At 39.7% G+C, this 19,726-nt stretch overlaps 1 protein-coding gene and 1 non-coding gene across 2 annotated transcripts in view; one reads left to right on the forward strand and one right to left on the reverse strand.

Annotated features, from left to right (window-relative positions):
* Positions 1 to 19,726, reverse strand: part of LOC124799311 (Down syndrome cell adhesion molecule-like protein Dscam2) — a 250,854-nt gene that overhangs the window by 64,289 nt on the left and 166,839 nt on the right. Inside the window, exons 15-17 of the mRNA XM_047262898.1 lie at positions 19,455 to 19,599; positions 19,150 to 19,334; positions 7,769 to 8,038 (exon numbers count right to left, since the gene is read on the reverse strand). Of these exons, the coding sequence (XP_047118854.1) occupies positions 7,769 to 8,038; positions 19,150 to 19,334; positions 19,455 to 19,599 (600 nt within the window). The remainder of the gene's footprint in view (positions 1 to 7,768; positions 8,039 to 19,149; positions 19,335 to 19,454; positions 19,600 to 19,726) is intronic.
* Trnat-ugu lies at positions 13,226 to 13,300 on the forward strand. Its single transcript has one exon. It is a non-coding gene; the product is annotated as a tRNA-Thr (tRNA).

A 19,726-nucleotide genomic window follows, 5' to 3' on the forward strand; every position in this document is an offset into this window, starting at 1 on the left:
GTAGCTGCTTCACATCAAATGGAATCCCACTTGATGCATAAGGAAATAGCTTTTTCTGTTTCATACGACACAATTAAAACAGAAAGCTATGCGTATAAAGTTCAATGAAAAAGAAATATTGAAAGTCAAGTCTGTCAAATTCTTGTGTCTACATATGAAAAAACAACCAGAACTTGTTGGTTCAACCAGAACTTGTTGGTTAAATTCTTGCTTCATCTAAAGGAATGAGTTCAGAAGGATTTGATATTTAAGCTAGTGCATACATTTGTGACATGTATATAATGTTAAGTTGCATACTTTTGACTATTTCCATTTGCATATGGCATATGGTATTACATTTTTGAGAAAAGAAATCGCAAGCAAAAATTTAACATGATAGAGTCATTGGAATTTTGATTAATGACGATGCTAGATGCTCTTCCAGGAATTGGCTCAAACTACTGATGAAACTTATCACCTTCTTGGTTTGTTGGCAAGGATCACACTTCCTTGCTTTATTGGCAAGAGTCACACAATTTCGTAAACAAACCATAATCACGATAAAAGAATTAAACTTGATTTATGAACAGAACTAAAAAATCTCAGCAGGAGTGCATTTTTTTAAAATGAAACACTAAAAGTACAGGTCAAATTTAGGAGTGATTTAACAAACAGGTAAAAATTTTCTTTCTGGTTAAATCTTCCTTCTCTTTATACAACCTTTTTTGAAATAGTGCAATGGGTCTTATTCTGTGATTCTGACGGATTTTAGGTGTCATTGTACACTACTGGCCATTAAAATTGCTACACCATGAAGACGACATGCTACAGACGCAAAATTTAACCGACTGGAAGAGGATACTGCAATATGCAAATGATTAGCTTTTCAGAGCATTCACACAAGGTTGGCACCAGTGGCGACACCTACAACGTGCTGACATGAGGAAAGTTTGCAACCGATTTCTCATACACAAACAGCAGTTGACCAGCGTTGCCTGGTGAAACGTTGTTGTGATGCCTCGTGTAAGGAGGAGAAATGCATACCATCACGTTTCTGACTTTGATAAAGGTCAGATTGTAGCCTATTGCGATTGCGGTTTATCGTATTGCGACATTGCTGCTCGCGTTGGTCGAGATCCAATGACTGTTAGCAGAATATGGAATCGGTGGCTGCAGGAGGGTAATACGGAACACCGTGCTGGATCCCAATGGCCTCGTATCACTAGCAGACGAGATGACAGGCATTTTATCTGCATGGCTGTAATGGATTGTGCAGCCACATGTCAATGCCTGAGTCAACAGATGGGGATGTTTGCAAGACAACAGCCATCTGCACGAACAGTTTGACGAAGTTTGCAGCAGCATGGACTATCAGCTCGGAGACCATGGCTGCAGTTACCCTTGACACTACATCACAGACAGGAGTGCCTGCGATGGTGTACTCAATGACGAACCTGGAACCTGGATGCATAAATGGCAAAACGTCATTTTTTCAGATGAATCCAGGTTCTGTTTACAGCATCATGATGGTCGCATCCGTGTTTGGCGAAATCGCGGTGAATGCATGTTGGAAACGTGTATTCATCATTGCCATACTGGCGTATCACCCGGCATGATGGTATGGGGTGCCATTGGTTACACGTCTCAGTCACCTCTTGTTCGCATTGACGGCACTTTGAACAGTGGACGTTACATTTCAGATGTGTTACGACCCATGGCTCTACCCTTCATTCGATCCCTGCGAAATCCTACATTTCAGCAGGATAATGCATGACCGCATGCTGCAGGTCCTGTATGGGCCTTTCTGGATACAGAAAATGTTCGATTGCTGCCCTGGCCAGCACATTCTCCAGATCTCTCAGCAACTGAAAATGTCTGGTCAATGGTGGCCAAGCAACTGGCTCGTCACAATATGCCAGTCACTACTCATGGTGAACTATGGCATCGTGTTGAAGCTGCATGGGCAGCTGTACCTGTATACACCATCCAAGCTCTGTTTGACTCAATGCCCCATTATTACGGCCAGAGGTGGTTGTTCTGGGTACTGATTTCTCAGGATCTATGCACCCAAATTGCATGAAAATGTAATCACATGTCAGTTCTAGAACAATATATTTGTCCAATGAATACCCGTTTATCATCTGCCTTTCTTCTTGGTGTAGCAATTTTAATGGCCAGTAGTGTATAACAGTTTTAAATCGGTTTCCAGCCAATAAACTTGTTTGAAATCCGGGAAAAAGCTCAATGGCTTCTGGTAGGTTTGTCTATGAATGTAGTGAAAAAAATTCAAACTCTTAGGAATTCATATTGCCACCAAACTGAACTGAGAACAACCAAGTCTACAAAAACACCTCGTGAATATCCCACCTCATACGGAAACTGAAAACTAAGAGATGCGGTTATTAGTAATTATCTTTGTATGATGCATTTTTGGGTCTTTCAGTCATATGTCTCATATAGCTTACTTATGTGGAGACATTGTCACCATACCAGTAAAATTTTCTTCTTCTTCTTCTGATTTTGTTAGGACCCTTCAGGATCATGTGTGGTTTGTTTTGCACATTTTCTTTCTTCCAAATACCTCTTCATTCTCTCACTTCTTCTGTTAAGACAACTTTGATTTTGGTGACCAGCCACCTGTCACCATCCACCAACACTTTTTACTTCTCCCTGTCCTGTACTACTGCCTGCACATTCTTTTCTTTTATTCCTACAGCCTTCCAGTCATCTCTGACTTCCTTCACCCAGCTAGAATCTATTGCTACTAGTGGTGTAACAGAAGTAACAAAATACTTCAATGATCAGGGACTCAAGGTGAATGTCACCAAATCTCAACTACTGACATTTAAATGGGCAGTTCTCATCACAACAATATGAATAGTGTGTGTAATATCTCTGCAACAGAAAATGGTAACTATAAATTCCTGGGTGTATATGTTGATGAAAATTTGCGGTGGACATGCCACATTAATTTCGTATGCGGAAAAGTCAGTAGTGCCATATATCTCATCAGCCAGCTCGCAAAGATAGTTCCTAGCCAAGCACTGAAATGAGTATATTATGGAACATTTTACCCCTTTCTCAATTACATAATTGAACTATGGGGCTGTGCAGCTGATGTACATTTAAAAAGAATACTACTACCACAGAACAGAGCAATAAGACTTATACGTGGGATGGGACATAGAGATTCATGTCGTGAAGTGTTTGTGCAGCACGAATATCTGACAATATATTCTCTGTACATCTTCAAAATAGTTGTATTTTTTATAAGTCAACCAACAGAAGCTATCAAGGGCAGTGATGCACATGATCACAACACTAGAACAAAGTGTAACTATTTCTGTAACAGAACAATGTTAAAAATGACTGATAGAAGTCCATATATCAGTGGTTTGATTTGGTATAACAAGCTACCAAACTCTCCAAGGACGTACACGGGAAATGTTTTTAAAACAAAATTAAAATCTTTTCTAATAGAAAAATGTTTATATTCTTTCAATGAATTTTAAGATCGTGATTGTAACATGAGGCATTAGCATGTCAGTTGTAATGTGATAAATGTAAAAAATAGACATAAGAAGCAACAGCTACAGAATATAGTGTATTTTATAAGTATAAATATAACCGTAGTATTAAGTCTGACCTTTGCAAAAGCCATCATTATGATGGCTCCACACAAAGAAATGTAAATAAATAAATAAATGACATGTTGCATTTCATATCTTCTTAGTCAACCTGTACTCATCCATCCTCATGATGTGCCCAAGAAATCGTAACCTCTTTTTTCCGTACCTCACTTGATATGGGTTCAATATTTTCATACAGTTCCTGTCATGTTCTGTGTATCTAGATATCGCTATGTGTTTTGGTGCCCCATATGTCTCTCAAAAGTTTCCATTCCTCTCTCTCTTTTGCTGAGTGTGATCATTTCTGATGCACACAGAGCAGCATTTCTTACAGTTGCTATGTAATCTCACAATTTGGCATTCCATGACAGATTTTTCTTGCCATATGTCATTTTCACCGCATACTGAATGAAGCTTTTGCAAAAGCAGTGCCCTGTCTACTATGCTACTGTAGTTCTGTATGCCACCAGTTATCTTCTCCCCCAAATAACCAAAACTGTTGATTTTCTCAACCACTTGGCCATCTATCTTTCAGTCAGACTCAGTGTTGAATGTCTTGGTCTTCAATCTGACCTTTTCTGCTGTTTTGGTTAGATTTTTTAGTGCTGTCTTTGCCTCTTCTTCTGTCTCATTTAAGAGTGCTAGGTCATCTGTGAATGCCAGGCAGTCCACTGTTGCATTACATTTGACCTTGTATCCTATTTGCACACCTTTGATCTTCATGTTGCTATTTAGTTGTCTCCACTGTTTTACTGCTTTGTGAAAACCGGGTTAAATAAAATTGGTGACAGTCCATCCCCTTGCCAGACTCCTGTTTTTATTTCAAAGCTGTCTGACAGTGTACTGCGATGCCTGATTGGTGACAGTCCATCCCCTTGCCAGACTCCTGTTTTTATTTCAAAGCTGTCTGACAGTGTACTGCGATGCCTGATCCTGGCAGTAGAGTAACATTTCCTTTATTATTACATGTGTTGTAGCACCCAGCCCTCTATCTTCTAATACCTCAAGCAGAGTACTTCTGCCAACTGAATTGTAGGCCTTTTGGAAGCCCACAAATGTCGCTATTGTCTTTTTCCCTTTCCTGTGTCTGTGTTCTGTTATCCTTTTGATTCCAAATATCTGTTCTGTACAGTTACTCTCTTTACTAAAGCTACACTGGTACTCTCCTATTGTCAGCCCCCGTTGTTCTTCAACTCTGTTCAGCTAGATTCTCGACAAAACCTTGTACGCTATGTTTAAGAGAGAGATGCCCCTGTAGTAATCCAGTACTTCCTTGCCCCATTTCTTGTGTAGTGGTATTATAATGGCTTCTTTCCAGTCTATGGGTATTTTCTTATTTTTCCAGATATCCATTATTATATTGTACATACTTCTTTCTATTTCAGGCCCACCCCACTTGATCTCTTCAGCACAGATACCATTATTGCATGAGATTTTTAACTGCCTCTGCTACTTCTGCCTTGGTGGGTGCATTGTCTAGACTATCCTGACTTTCGTCCCTAGAGCATAAGTGTGTCCACATACCTAGCCATTTCCTCACACATCTCTTTCTCACCAGTTTTTATTGTGTCATCTTTCCTATTATGAAGAATTCTTTTGCCTCAAAACCTTTGGTTCTGCTCTTCATTTCCCTGAAAAAGACTCATGATTTGCTTCTTTAAGTTTATCATTTCTCTTGGCATTTCTGATCGTTTTGCTAGCAATTTTTCTCGCACTCTGGAAGTTTAACCAGTCTTCTTGCTTTTTACAGGATTGCCATTTCATCCATGCTTTCCTCCTGGTCTCGACTGCATTCTCACATTCATCCGTCCACCACTCATGCTTCCTTTTCTTGTTGTTAGTAGCCAATCGCACTGCCTCTTCTTCCATCATGTCTCTCACTCTCTTCCAATCACTCTGAACTACCATTCTCTTTGAATGCTCTATTCTGTATTTTTTCAGAAGATCTAGGTCACTTCTGTGAGTGTTTATGGTCCTATGTTTCCTTGATCTTTTGGGTATCCATATGCATTTTTATTTTGACAAGGTAGTGATCTGATTACATCCTGCTAGTTTTCCTCACTTTCATGTTCATAATCTCTCTGTGATTCTTGTCATGGACTGCTACATGGTCTAGCTGTTTTTCCCCAATCCTCTTTCCAGGGCTGACCCTCTTTGTTTTCCAGTAACATTTTAAAAATACAAATAAAATTTTTTCCATGTGATAAGTAAGACTAGTCCTATGGAGTTTAATAGTAGCCACTGTGGGTCTGCATACGTATGTTTGTGCACTCTTTGTTAGGAACAACATTAAATAATATGATTCCAGGGAAGCTGTTCGTAAACACCATACCAGAAATTAGGCAAATAGTGACATCCAAAGGCATGGGCTACAAGTAAGAGGAAACTTCCACAAAATGAATGCCTTCAAAAAATTTTTATGAATTTCCTCTGCACTATTTGAGAAAAAACTATACAAAAGGCTGGCAGAGAACCCATGTTACAACATAAACAAGTTCTATCAAATGAACAATGATGATTTTTAATGTTTAAAATTCTACTTCTGCTGTTTCATTTGATATGGACAACGATTATATTAGTTTTTAGATTGTAGCTGTTCCTTTTGTTTTGACTACAGTACTGTAATGAACAAAAATGGAAAATCCAGGTTGGAGTAATGACAATATTATGAAAAGGATGGTTGCTACTCACCAATAGCGGAGGTGCTGAGTTGCAGATAAGTACAACAAAAAGATTGTCAGATAAGTAAGGTTTCAGCTGAAAAGGCCTTTTCAGCCAAAAAGGCCTTCATCTGAATAAGACAACACATTCACGTACACACACACACACACACACACACACACACACACACACACACACACACAAAATCATACACAAACGCAACTCACATACACATGACCACAGTCTGTGGCTGCCCAGTAGTGATTTTGAGCCTAAGCCCATTTCACCTAAATAAATAATGTGGATTATGTGAGGCAAAGTAAGAAAGGTGGTTTTGACTTATCAGTGGAATAGACTTAAATCAGCTAAACGTGTTCAAGTTAGATGTTTTTTTAATAAAGTTTGTATATTCTCAAATTATTCCTGCATTTACAAAAGTGAAACTTAAGGTAGGGGTGAAGTTTCAGGAAAAGTACTTCCTTCGAGATGTGTAAGGAAACCCAAAGACATGTACTTGAAACATTGCCCAGGCCCCTTGTTAGTGTCTGGTGTGTTATGCATGATCACCAGCTCCATCTTTACTACTGACAGAAGGTGCAGGCATTGTCTCCAGCAAATTTTGCACTAAATATCAATTTTTGCATGTGGTATCTACATCATTGTGTTAACATGCCTAAATTTTCACACCACATTTTTTTAATGGATGAAGCTCACTTCAACAGGGAGGCTGTTTTTAACTATTAAAACAACCAGACTTGGGATGACAAAATTCCTCAGTACACTCATTTATGTGGAATTTGCAGTGGTTCGGTATCTGTGTGTGTGCTGGTATCATTTATGGTTATCTTACTGGGCCACACATTCTTCCATACCACCTAACAGTTCCCAGATACTTGGCATTCCTGCAAGAGCTACTGTCACTCGGTCAGCAAATTGGATTTAAGCATGATGGTCCACCATGCATTTTACTTGTTGCATCTGTGAATGTCCCAAACAAACATGTGATGTAAGGTGGATAGGTCAAGGTGGACCAACTCCTTGACCACCACAGTTACCAAATTTAACTCCCCTCAACTTTTTCTTATGGGATCGTATGAAGAGCTTTGTGTATAAGACTCCCATATGGTCAAAGAAGATATTGCACAGATCTTGGGAGCAGGAAAAATCATTCAGTGTATCCTAGGGTTTGTGGACCTTGAATCTGAAAGCATTGTACATATCAAAACTTTATCTATTAAGTCCAACCCTAGGAAGCCTGTAGTATACACTGCAAAACATCTCATGCAATGTAAGTGCAGAATGTAGTGTAGTATGACTTTGAAAACACTTGATTTTTGCTTGTAAATAAACCTGCTCTTTGGATTAACTTGTCCTGCCTCATGTGGGGTATTTGTTGTAGCATATAGTTCTATACTGCATGTATTAAGACATACAGCGAATGAGTCTCAAATTATAATTGTATAAATATATTACACATTTCATGTTATCTGATTCGTTACCTAAGCTAAGGCCATCTGGTGGGCTTTTGGAAGATCTTGGTAACTTGATTTCACCAGAATTACGTGATGCTGCTGACTTGGCTCTTACACGTGAGTAATACTCTTTCGTTGACTTGCTTCCATATCCTGACGTACTTGGTCGAGGCTGCCCAGAATAACATTCTTGTTGGCTGAATGTCTGGAACTGCATTGAATAGTCCATTGTCTGTGTATTGTTAGGCCCACTTGGTAAACTGAATGTTGCATATGGACAGATTTCGTAGTCCTGACCTGTAACATGTTTGTGTAAACTACATGAAATTACAAATATTACCTTGTTTCTTAAGTTCTAAAAAGACATTTTAAAAAACAAAAGGCACAGTTACTCACAGTAGAATTTGAAAGGACATGATATTCTGGATGTATAGAATGCTGACAATTATTGCAACCTTCTGCGATTCATACTTTTGGTTACATATATTTCCTCTTAATGCTTTTTTCCAAACAGGACAGTAAACAAAAATGTTTAGAGACACTTTCTGCTATATTTTTTTTCCATTTTAGAGCCACAATTTCAGTATAATGAGAGTAAAATACAACTCAACAAACCAGTATCTCTGTATTACTAATGGTTATTGTATTCATATTTGTACACAAGAAGAAACAAATTTACAGTAATAATAACTAATAATTAAATTCAATAATTTGTCTACCAACTTGAGACATGTACAGTGAAGAGACAAAGAAACTGGTACTCCTGCCCAATATCATGTAGATCTCCCACGAGCACGTAGAAGTGCTGCAACATGACGCGACGTGGACTCGATAAGGTCTGAAGTAGTGCTGGAAGGAACTGTCACCATGAATCCGTAAGAGTACAAGGGGGTGGAGTCCTCTTCTGAACAGCACGTTGCGTGGCATCCCAGGTATACTCAATAATGTTTATGTTGGGGAGTTTGGTGGCCAGGGGAAGTGTTTAAACTCAGAAGTGTATTCCTGGAGCCGCTCTGTAGCAATTCTGGATGTGTGGGGTGTCACATTGTCTTGCTGGAATTGCCCAAGTCTGTTGGAATGCACAATGCAGATGACTGGATGCGCGTGATCAGACGGGATACTTATGTACAAGTCGCCTGTCAGAATCATATCTAGATGTATCAGAGGTCCTGTATCACTCTGACTGCACATGTTCCAAACCATTACGGAGCCTCCACCAGCTTGAACAGTCCCCTGCTGACATGCAGGGTACATGGATTTGTGAGGTTGTCTCCTTACCTATACACATCCATCTCCTTGATGCAATTTGAAATGAGACTCATTTGACCAGCAACATGTTTCCAGTCACCAACAGTCCAATGTCAGTAATGATGGGCTAAGGCAAGGAGCAAAGCTTTGTATCATGCAGTCATCAAGGGTACATCAGTGGGCCCTCAGTTCCAAAAGTCCACATTGATGATGTTTCATTAAATGGTTCACATGCTGACACTTGTTAATGGTCCAGCATTGAAATCTTCAGCAATTTGCAGAAGGGTTGTTCTTCTGACATGTTGAACGATTCTCTTAAGTAGTCATTGGCCCCATTCTTGCAGGATCTTTTTCTGGCCACAGCTTCAGAGATTTGATGTTTTACTGGGTTTATGATATTCACGGTACACTTGTGAAATGATCATATGGAGAAATCTGCACTTCATCACTACCTGAGAGATGCTGTGTCCCATTGCTCATGCATCGACTTTAACACCTTGTTCAAACTCAGTTAAATCTCGATAGCCTGCCACTGTAGCAACAGAAACCAGTCTAACAACTCCACCAGACACTTGTTGTTTTAGACTAGCATTGCCAACTGCAGCACCATATTCTGCCTGTATTTGTATACACATGCCTATACCAGTTTCTTTGGCACTTCAATGTAAATGTGGTTATTATAATTACCGAATAAAACAGCAAGATGTTTGCTTAAAACATTGAACAAGATAAAGATAAATTATAGTTAATGACGGCCATTTTCATCAAATGTAAGCTGCTAACTAAATAGTTATTTTATTTACTAGCAGTTTTGATTAAACAGTTCATCCCCAAGTGTTATGAAAAGTCAATCCAGCATACTCAATAGAGATAACACAATGTCATCAAAAATGAAATAAAACATGTGAAGACCAACTAGCAAAGATCACTGATACAAAATCTTACGGCTTCACAGTTCTGATAGACATATGTTATCAGTCGCAAATTGTTATTCTGAAAAGTGAGGATGATTAAAAACGTACCCATTATTGTTACCAATAAAGAAGATTGCTAGTACAGCTTCCATAGCTGTGTTTATACAGGACTTGTGTCGGTTACGTGTATTGAATTTAATGTCTGATGACAATAATGGCGCCAGCCGCTGTGGCTGATCGGTTCTAGACGCTTCAGTCCGGAACCATGCTGCTGCTACAGTTGCAGATTTGAATCCTACCTTGGGCATGGATGTATGTGATGTCCATAGGGTAGTTAGGTTTATGTAGTTCTAAGTTTAAGAGACTGAAGACCTCACATGTTAAGTACCATAGTGCTTAAAGCCATTTGAACTATTTGATAGTATATGAAGACAGTAACTGTTCTCGAAAGAACAGATTACTGTTGATGTTCGTTCAGCTTTTCCCTGGAATAAATGATGACTAACTGAAACCCTCAGCTGCCAACAGGTGTTGTTGATATACCTCAATGTGGACAGCTGAAAATATGTGCCCCAACCAGGAATCGAACCCGGGATCTCCTGCTTACATGGCAGACGCTCCATCCATCTGAGTCACTGAGAACACAGATGAATAGCGCGACTGCAGGGACTTATCCCTTGCACGCTTCCCATGAGACCCACATTCCCAACTGTCCACAATTCTACATATGTAATGTACCTTATAGACATTTGCCCATTCACTCATTACTCGTGCATGCTTTGGCGATTCCCGTAAGAGTTTGGGCAACCTGTGCACATTTGCACAGACGAAGGTCAGTGGCTGGGTAGCCTTTAACTATATATATGAAGACAGTAACTGTTCTCGAAAGAACAGATTACTGTTGATGACTGTGCAGCTTTTCCCTGGAATAAATGATGACTAACTGAAACCCTCAGCTGCCGACAGGTGTTGTTGCTATACCTCGACGTGGACAGCTGAAAATTTGTGCCCCGACTGGGGCTGTCCACATCGAGGTTTATCAACAACACCTGTCGGCAGCTGAGGGTTTCAGTTAGTCATCATTTATTCAGGGAAAAGCTGCATGGTCATCAACAGTAATCTGTTCTTTTGAGAACAGTTACTGTGTTCATATATATATAGTTAAAGGCTACCCAGCCATTGACCTTCGTCTGTGCGAATGCGCACAGGCTGCCCAAACTCTTACGGGAATCGCCAAAGCGTGCGCGAGTAATGAGCGAATGGGCAAATGCCAATAAGGTACATTACATGTATAGAATTGTGGACAGTTGGGAATGTGAGTCTCACGGGAAGCATGCAAGGGATAAGTCCCTGCAGTCACGCTATTCATCTGTGTTCTCGGTGGCTCAGATGGATAGAGCGTCTGCCATGTAAGGAGGAGATCCCGGGTTCGATTCCCGGTCGGGGCACATATTTTCAGCTGTGCACATCGAGGTATATCAACAACACCTGTCGGCAGCTGAAGGTTTCAGTTAGTCATCATTTATTCCAGGGAAAAGCTGCACGGTCATCAACAGTAATCTGTTCTTTCGAGAACAGTTACTGTCTTCATATATATAGTTAAAGGCTAACCAGCCATTGACCTTCATCTGTGCGAATGCGCACAGGCTGCCCAAACTCTTATGGGAATCGCCAAAGTGTGCGCGAGTAATGAGTGAATGGGCAAATGTCTATAAGGTACATTACATATGTAGAATTGTGGACAGTTGCGAATGTGAGTCTCACGGGAAGCGTGCAAGGAATAAGTCCCTGCAGTCACACTATTCATCTGTGTCTTCGGTGGCTCAGATGCAAATGTGCACAGGTTGCCCAAACTCTTACGGGAATCGCCAAAGCGTGCACGAGTAATGAGTGAATGGGCAAATGTCTATAAGGTACATTACATATGTAGAATTGTGGACAGTTGCGAATGTGAGTCTCACGGGAAGCGTGCAAGGAATAAGTCCCTGCAGTCGCGCTATTCATCTGTGTCCTCGGTGGCTCAGATGGATAGAGCATCTGCCATGTAAGGAGGAGATCCTGGGTTCGATTCCCGGTTGGAGCACACATTTTCAGCTGTCCACATCGAGGTATATCAACAACACCTGTCGGCAGCTGAGGGTTTCAGTTAGTCATCATTTATTCCAGGGAAAAGCTGCACGGTCATCAACAGTAATCTGTTCTTTCAAGAACAGTTACTGTCTTCATATATATAGTTAAAGGCTAACCAGCCATTGACCTTCGTCTGTGCGAATGCGCACAGGCAGCCCAAACTCTTACGGGAATCGCCAAAGCGTGCGCGAGTAATGAGTGAATGGGCAAATGTCTATAAGGTACATTACATATGTAGAATTGTGGACAGTTGCGAATGTGAGTCTCACGGGAAGCGTGCAAGGAATAAGTCCCTGCAGTCACACTATTCATCTGTGTCCTCGGTGGCTCAGATGGATAGAGCGTCTGCCATGTAAGGAGGAGATCCCGGGTTTGATTCCCGGTTGGAGCACACATTTTCAGCTGTCCACATCGAGGTATATCAACAACACCTGTCGGCAGCTGAGGGTTTCAGTTAGTCATCATTTATTCCAGGGAAAAGCTGCACGGTCATCAACAGTAATCTGTTCTTTCAAGAACAGTTACTGTCTTCATATATATAGTTAAAGGCTAACCAGCCATTGACCTTCGTCTGTGCGAATGCGCACAGGCAGCCCAAACTCTTACGGGAATCGCCAAAGCGTGCGCGAGTAATGAGTGAATGGGCAAATGTCTATAAGGTACATTACATATGTAGAATTGTGGACAGTTGCGAATGTGAGTCTCACGGGAAGCGTGCAAGGAATAAGTCCCTGCAGTCACACTATTCATCTGTGTCCTCGGTGGCTCAGATGGATAGAGCGTCTGCCATGTAAGGAGGAGATCCCGGGTTTGATTCCCGGTTGGAGCACACATTTTCAGCTGTCCACATCGAGGTATATCAACAACACCTGTCGGCAGCTGAGGGTTTCAGTTAGTCATCATTTATTCCAGGGAAAAGCTGCACGGTCATCAACAGTAATCTGTTCTTTCGAGAACAGTTACTGTCTTCATGTATATAGTTAAAGGCTACCCAGCCATTGACCTTCGTCTGTGCGAATGCGCACATGCTGCCCAAACTCTTACGGGAATCGCCTAAGGGTGCGCGAGTAATGAGTGAATGGGCAAATGTCTATAAGGTACATTACATATGTAGAATTGTGGACAGTTGGGAATGTGAGTCTCATGGGAAGCGTGCAAGGGATAAGTCCCTGCAGTCGCGCTATTCATCTGTGTTCTCGGTGGCTCAGATGGATAGAGCGTCTGCCATGTAAGCAGGAGATCCCGGGTTCGATTCCCGGTCGGGGCACACATTTTCAGCTGTCCACATCGAGGTATATCAACAACACCCGTCGGCAGCTGAGGGTTTCAGTTAGCTATAATTTATTTGATAGTAACTGGTAAGTTTTGAATTAGGGCCCACAGTTTGTGACCTACATGTTTTCATTGCAATTGCTTGTGTCAAATCTGTGGTTATGACTACAACATATCCCCACAGGCTGATATATTATGATAACTGTTGAAGACCGTGTGGTTACAACTGGCAGTAAATAAATATTTTGTTCAACCAGTAGCTTACATTTGCTTAATAGATTGTGTATTTAAATATTTACAAGTTATGAGACATAATCTGCATGAAATTTGTTAAATGAGTAATGTTTGGTTGCATGAGAATAATGAAAGAGTATAATAAAGAGAAATGAATTTTAAAATTGTCCCACATTGAACTTTCTTTTGGGATTATTAAGTTAATTCAATTGAAACTTTTATTGCAGCTGTTTTTCTTACCTAACCCAAACCCCATTGTGTTTATGGACCTGGTATTAACATTGTTCTTTTGACCCTATTCATTAATATGAAGCAAGATGTCATCAAATTGAAACATTTTAAATTGCAGAATTAGTGTGAGTTATGACACATAGGATATTCCTATTTTCTATTAAAACAAAATTTAACCTGGCCAGATTGATCAATTACTGAGTATAAGGAAACACCAGATGAGTGAAAGCATATGTACAGGGTGTATTAAAAATGTGTTTCATACTCATAGAAAACATAGCATTAGTCACAGAAAAAATAGTGTTTGAGACATGGGCCATTTCACTTACGTAGAGAGTGGTCAGTGTTAATGGTGTTGACTGCCTTGCCTTTGACATTCATTGCTCACTTATTATTGGTTGCATTTGCTTTTGTATTGAGCCTTCTGATAGTGATGATGATGTCAGACATAGCACTTAAAACTGTCTCCAATATCAGCTATTCCTTTCATATCTTTTGAGGCTTGCTGGCATCAGAATGAGATTGGTGATTCCTCGGTGTGTGAATAACATGAACAGTGAAATGTGCTCCAGTGTTTCTGTCTGCAATTGGAGAACATTACCCTTGCAGGAAGACAACAGATGTGGTTTATGTATCACCCCATATTCGATGCCTTACACAAGAGTACCTAACACAAACATTTAATGAGCGATGTATTGGTCAAGAATGCCCAGCAGCATGATATTCCCATTCATGTGACCTTAGTCCCTTAGATTTCTGACTATGGGGACATTTAAAAGCAATGGGATCCATTGAAAATGGATACACATTACAGGAACTTGTCTCTTATGCATATGGAGAAATCAAGGGCAGCCATGTGTATTTGCATGAACTCCTGTTTCATTAAGGAGGAGGACTGAAAGATGTATAAGAACCAGTGTTAATCACATTGAGTAACTGCTGAATTGTCTGCAAACAGGTGGCTATCCTGTAAGAATAGGTGACTTTTTTTAAACCCCAGCATACAATTGCATGAGAATTTGGTGAGCTAGGTGATAGCTTAATACTTTTTATCAGCATCTATTCTTCAACTTACTCATTTTGCTTTTTTAATAATTAAATCTGATTTTTCTGTACCATTGACATTTAATTTGTTTTGCATCGGTATTAAACCACAGTTTTTTGTGCTGTTATGAGTACTTTGATGTTTCACAGCTTACTCTGCTTCACTTAGCTCTAGAAACTGTACATTTTTAATCCATATTATTTCACCAATAGTAAACCCCTAATTCTTTAAAGACTCAAACTCCCATTATTAAACAGCTTCATATGTCTGATTGCTTTACAAATGAGGTAATGTATTAAATATTTGTATGTTAGAAAAATTTTTGAAATTATGCTTAAAGTTTATCGGAAGTTGCTAAGTGGTCCCATTGTGAAATGTTGGATGAATATAGTCTGGGTAATTTGTGCTACATTGTACAGCTCACACAGTATATGGTGGCCTATGAGCAGTGACCAGTTTTTGTTTAAAGAGGTGGGCGAGTTCATTTGTTTATTTGTTTGGGATGGGAGGCCAACAGCGTCTGAAACTTCTCGGCCAGTCAGTGATGACAGAATCGAGGCACATGCCCTGCAGTATTTCCCAAACGATTTTACAGTAACTCCTTGGTAAAAAAATCCATTTTTGCTTTACTTATAGCTTTATATGTCAGTTTCATAATGCTGTACCCATCATTTCATTAATGGTCATAGTTATTGTGATATTTATGTGGAAGTAAGACACTGTGCAAAATTCAAAGGAAGTTTGTAATGAAAAATAGAGGTTGCTATGATCTTGCATTTGGTGCATATTACATAATATGTTGCAGTGTATGAAATTTAGCTAACATATTAAATTGTTCTTTAGACTTAGTTGGAGGTCTGTCTGTCACCAATTTCGAGAGAACTGATCTGACGTAGCACACTCATTTGCGATTGTGCCACACCAGTGATAAAGCAAGAATGAAATATCCACAGCATTTGTGGTGTCACTGGCAGACACCACACTTGCTAGGTGGTAGCCTTTAAATCGGCCGCGGTCCATTAGTATATGTCGGACCCGCGCGATGCCACTATCAGTGATTGCAGACCAAGCGCTGCCACATGGCAGGTCTAGTCTAGAGAGACTCCCTAGCACTTGCCCCAGTTGTACAGCTGACTTTGCTAGTGATGGTTCACTGTCTACATACGCTCTCATTTGCAGAGACGACAGTTTAGCATAGCCTTCAGCTACATAATTTGCTACGACCTAGCAAGGTGCCATATTCAGTTACTATAATCACGATCTTCAAGAATGTATGCTGAACAGATAATATTGTGAATCATGTACCATCAAGAGCAATGTTCATCATTAATGGATTAAAGTTAGGTATCAAACTAATTACGTCTGCTTTCTAAATTCTCATTTCTTGTCATGTTCCAGACCTCACGTCAGTATAGTTCTTTCCTCCTCACGCCAGCCTGTGTGAGCTGAAACACGTGCATTTCAGCCTCCACTCATAACATGGTGTTGGCTCTTCTGCTAACACAAAAGCATTCCTCATATTTCATAAAAGGATATTTTGGCAAATAACAGCATGCAAAGAGCAGAGTATTTTGTGACATGGTTATTATGCAAAAATTGTGTTATTCAACTAACTACAGACTTTTTCTATGAAAGAATGCAATTTTGAATGGTCACCAATAGCTGGTGAAATGAGAAATGCTATGGGTTTTGGAACAACATAAGTGAAGACATTACATGTTTATTTTGTACTGAGAACTGCATTTTCATAAGCTACTGACCTTATTTTTCCTCAGGTCCTCACTTAATAAATTTAATAAACTGCATTTTCAGAATTCTTTTGCATCTACATCTGCACAACATATTAGTGAGGAGAGGCTGTGTAAATTCCGATGTGTTTTGGCAAAAGAAGCAAATTTAATATGGAAGCCAGAGAAATGTGTACGTTTTACTCAAAATTTGCCACTCATGATGCTTCTCTGAAAGTTACAAATGGTTAACAAGCCAGGTAAAAATAAATCACTACATTTTTGGTGAAATTCTTTTTAGATACCAACCAAAACAGAGGTGACAGTAGATCGTTTTGAATGGCCATCTTGCAATTATGGGTGTGGAGGGCCCCACACTTAACATTTACAGAAGATGTGAGCATAGGCTTCAGTTTCGAATAGCACTTCCCCTCCAGTGCTCAGAATTTTCCCTACAGTGCCTGCCCGTAACCCTCATCCCTAGCACTCTCCCCACGCATGCCTATAGCTGTTTGTACAACTAGCGGCCATGGCATTCTGTGTTCACTATGTGGAAAAGTTCATTTTTCACGCATCTAAATGTTTATAGCGTCATATCTCCTGAACTATGTGCCACACAATGATATATTATGCAGGTACATTCAGTGATATATTGTCTATGAAGTGCATTGTGAATAGAGCTAGTACTAAAGAAGTAAGAAATTAAAATGTCATGCTTGTTCCTGAAGCTTGACTGCATGAATAATGAAAATGTAGTAAGCGATGAACATTTTCCTTTGTTCATTTTGTATGGGGTATCAGCAAGGAAAATGTTTAATGACGGTATGAAATTATGTGTAAAAGTGGTTGGAAGTGACTAAGTCCTCTCATTCTCAAATACTAGGTGAATATAATACCTCTTAATGAGTAGCTTATGACATTGTCTTAAATTCCGTTATCAATTATACAAAAGACTGAAAATCAAATTTTTGTTAGCCTGGAAGCTGTTAGTTAGGCAACCTGCAACTGGTCTAGATTCTGGGATAGCATTTTAGTAATACAGATGTTTCCTCTCCCGGCACCCCTCCTCCCCACATCACTTTTTTGACAAGTTTCACTGTTAAGATTGTCTTCCTTCCTCTCCTTCAAGGCCACTTTGTCTTCCCCAGAATGGTTTCTTCAACCACCTTATTCCTTTGAAGTGTCTCCTGTATATGTCATCTTACCTTCCTCTAGCTCTCCTTCTCTCTTCCTCCTGTGGATCTTCCAGTTGGCCCTCTTTCTTACTGTGTCTCAACACTGCTGGTACCAATATATGCTACAATAATGTTCATTAAGTGAATGGACAAAGCATTTCTGTGCAATAAAGTTACCAGCATGTAAGCAAACTGATCAACTCAAGACCATAAGGGATTGTGGAATTTGGTGTCATTTCCACTGTACAGCAGAGTCTCCACAGCAGAGTAAGCATGTGCAGGACAAGGAAAAAAGATTAACTGCAGGTCAAAAGTATTTTGGCATTTTGAAGTCCTCTTTACCTAATTTTGAAAGTGTCCTGTTCAAGATAAATTCACAGTCATTTACAGAGAATTATATCATAATCAAAATGAAAAGAATATGACACAGATTTAATAATCAAACTGAAAAGAATATGACACAGATTTAATGGAGGCTTTGCTGCAGGGTTTGAAATAAAGTAAAACATATGCTGGGACTTGTCACACTTTTGGAGTATTTATAAATCTAGTGTTTGTGTGGAACAAAATTTATAGAATCCTTGCCCAACTGAGCAACAAACTATGACAAGGTCAGCCATGAGAAACTACCATCAAAATTGACAGAATTGTTAGAAGACAGTCTGCTTCAGATCCTCAGAATACCGATTATTGGTGGTCTGAACATGCTTTATGGCATGGAAGTTCATGTCTCTACAGTAAAACATGAACTTCATGATCAGATTTGGTAGAAAGCCATACTTAGATAGGAAGAAGAGATTTGCCTTTGCTACAGAATACTGAGCATGTTGATCATACTACAGGTAAAAGGTGGAATCAACACTGTAATATACCAGCCGTGAAGCATGGAGGAGGAAATTTTATGGTATGGGTATGCATCTTTGCCAAATGCATGGATCCTTTAGTATCAGGAAAGCTTCTGATTATAAGGACATTTTGGACAAATGACTTACCTTATTTGATTATCATTAGTTCTGCATAATAGTCCCTGGCAATCTGTCATTTCTGTCCTTGCATTTTCAAAATATTATCATCAGTATGGTCAGTGTGCCATATGACGACACTGGTTAATGGCATTACAAAACAAATCCAAGGAAACTACTGGTGTGTCTTAATACTGCAGTGAACTAAGAGAGGAATGAGTGCTTGTGTGAGCCTTCTTCATATTATTATCTACATATGCTGTATAGCTGCAGCACCTCCTCCCTTCCTGCTCCTCCCTCCCACCCTATCTCTCCTATACTCCCTCTCCTTCCCTCACTTCTCTCTCTCTCATTTGTGTGTGTGTGTGTGTGTGTGTGTGTGTGTGTGTGTGTGTGTGCCTGAAACATGCAACAGTACACTTGTGCATGCTTGCAAACATAACAAATTATTTTTAATCCAAGCAACATACCTGATGTATCACTGCCCTTTTGGCCACTGAGAGAAGAGTCTCCTTTTCTGGCTGGAGATGGTGAATACAACTGCCCTCCCTGTAGGTGTCCTCCACTTTGTTGGTCACTGTTTCGCTGATTTTCAAGTTCTGCAAGTGATTTTGCACCAAAGCCAGTATCACCTTGTTTGTATCCTGCATAGTGCCTGCAAATATTTTGAAAATGAGGCTTTCCAAATTTATATTAAATAGACATTCAAAAACTGCAATTTTAATTGCTTTATAAAGACTAAAAATAGCGTTTTATTTATTTCCAATCCATTTACCTTCTATGGACAACAATGCAAACACAGATTGATGCTGCCACTGTGCATATTATTCCTGACAGGATTGGAATAATGATGTTCAGATGAGTATAGAAGGAATCTTGCTTTTCTGATGTATCAGTGACAAGTTCTGGATGCACAATTTCTGCAAAATGAGGCTTTTGTAAGAAATTCAGTGACTTTAGACATAACTCTAATGCATTAAAGACAAAAAATGGTAAATGTCAGATTGATATTTCCCTTTTAAATCTCTAACCTAACTACCCGATTAA

The sequence above is a fragment of the Schistocerca piceifrons genome, chromosome 5, assembly GCF_021461385.2.
Source record: "Schistocerca piceifrons isolate TAMUIC-IGC-003096 chromosome 5, iqSchPice1.1, whole genome shotgun sequence".
Classification (NCBI taxonomy): Eukaryota; Metazoa; Arthropoda; class Insecta; order Orthoptera; family Acrididae; genus Schistocerca; species Schistocerca piceifrons.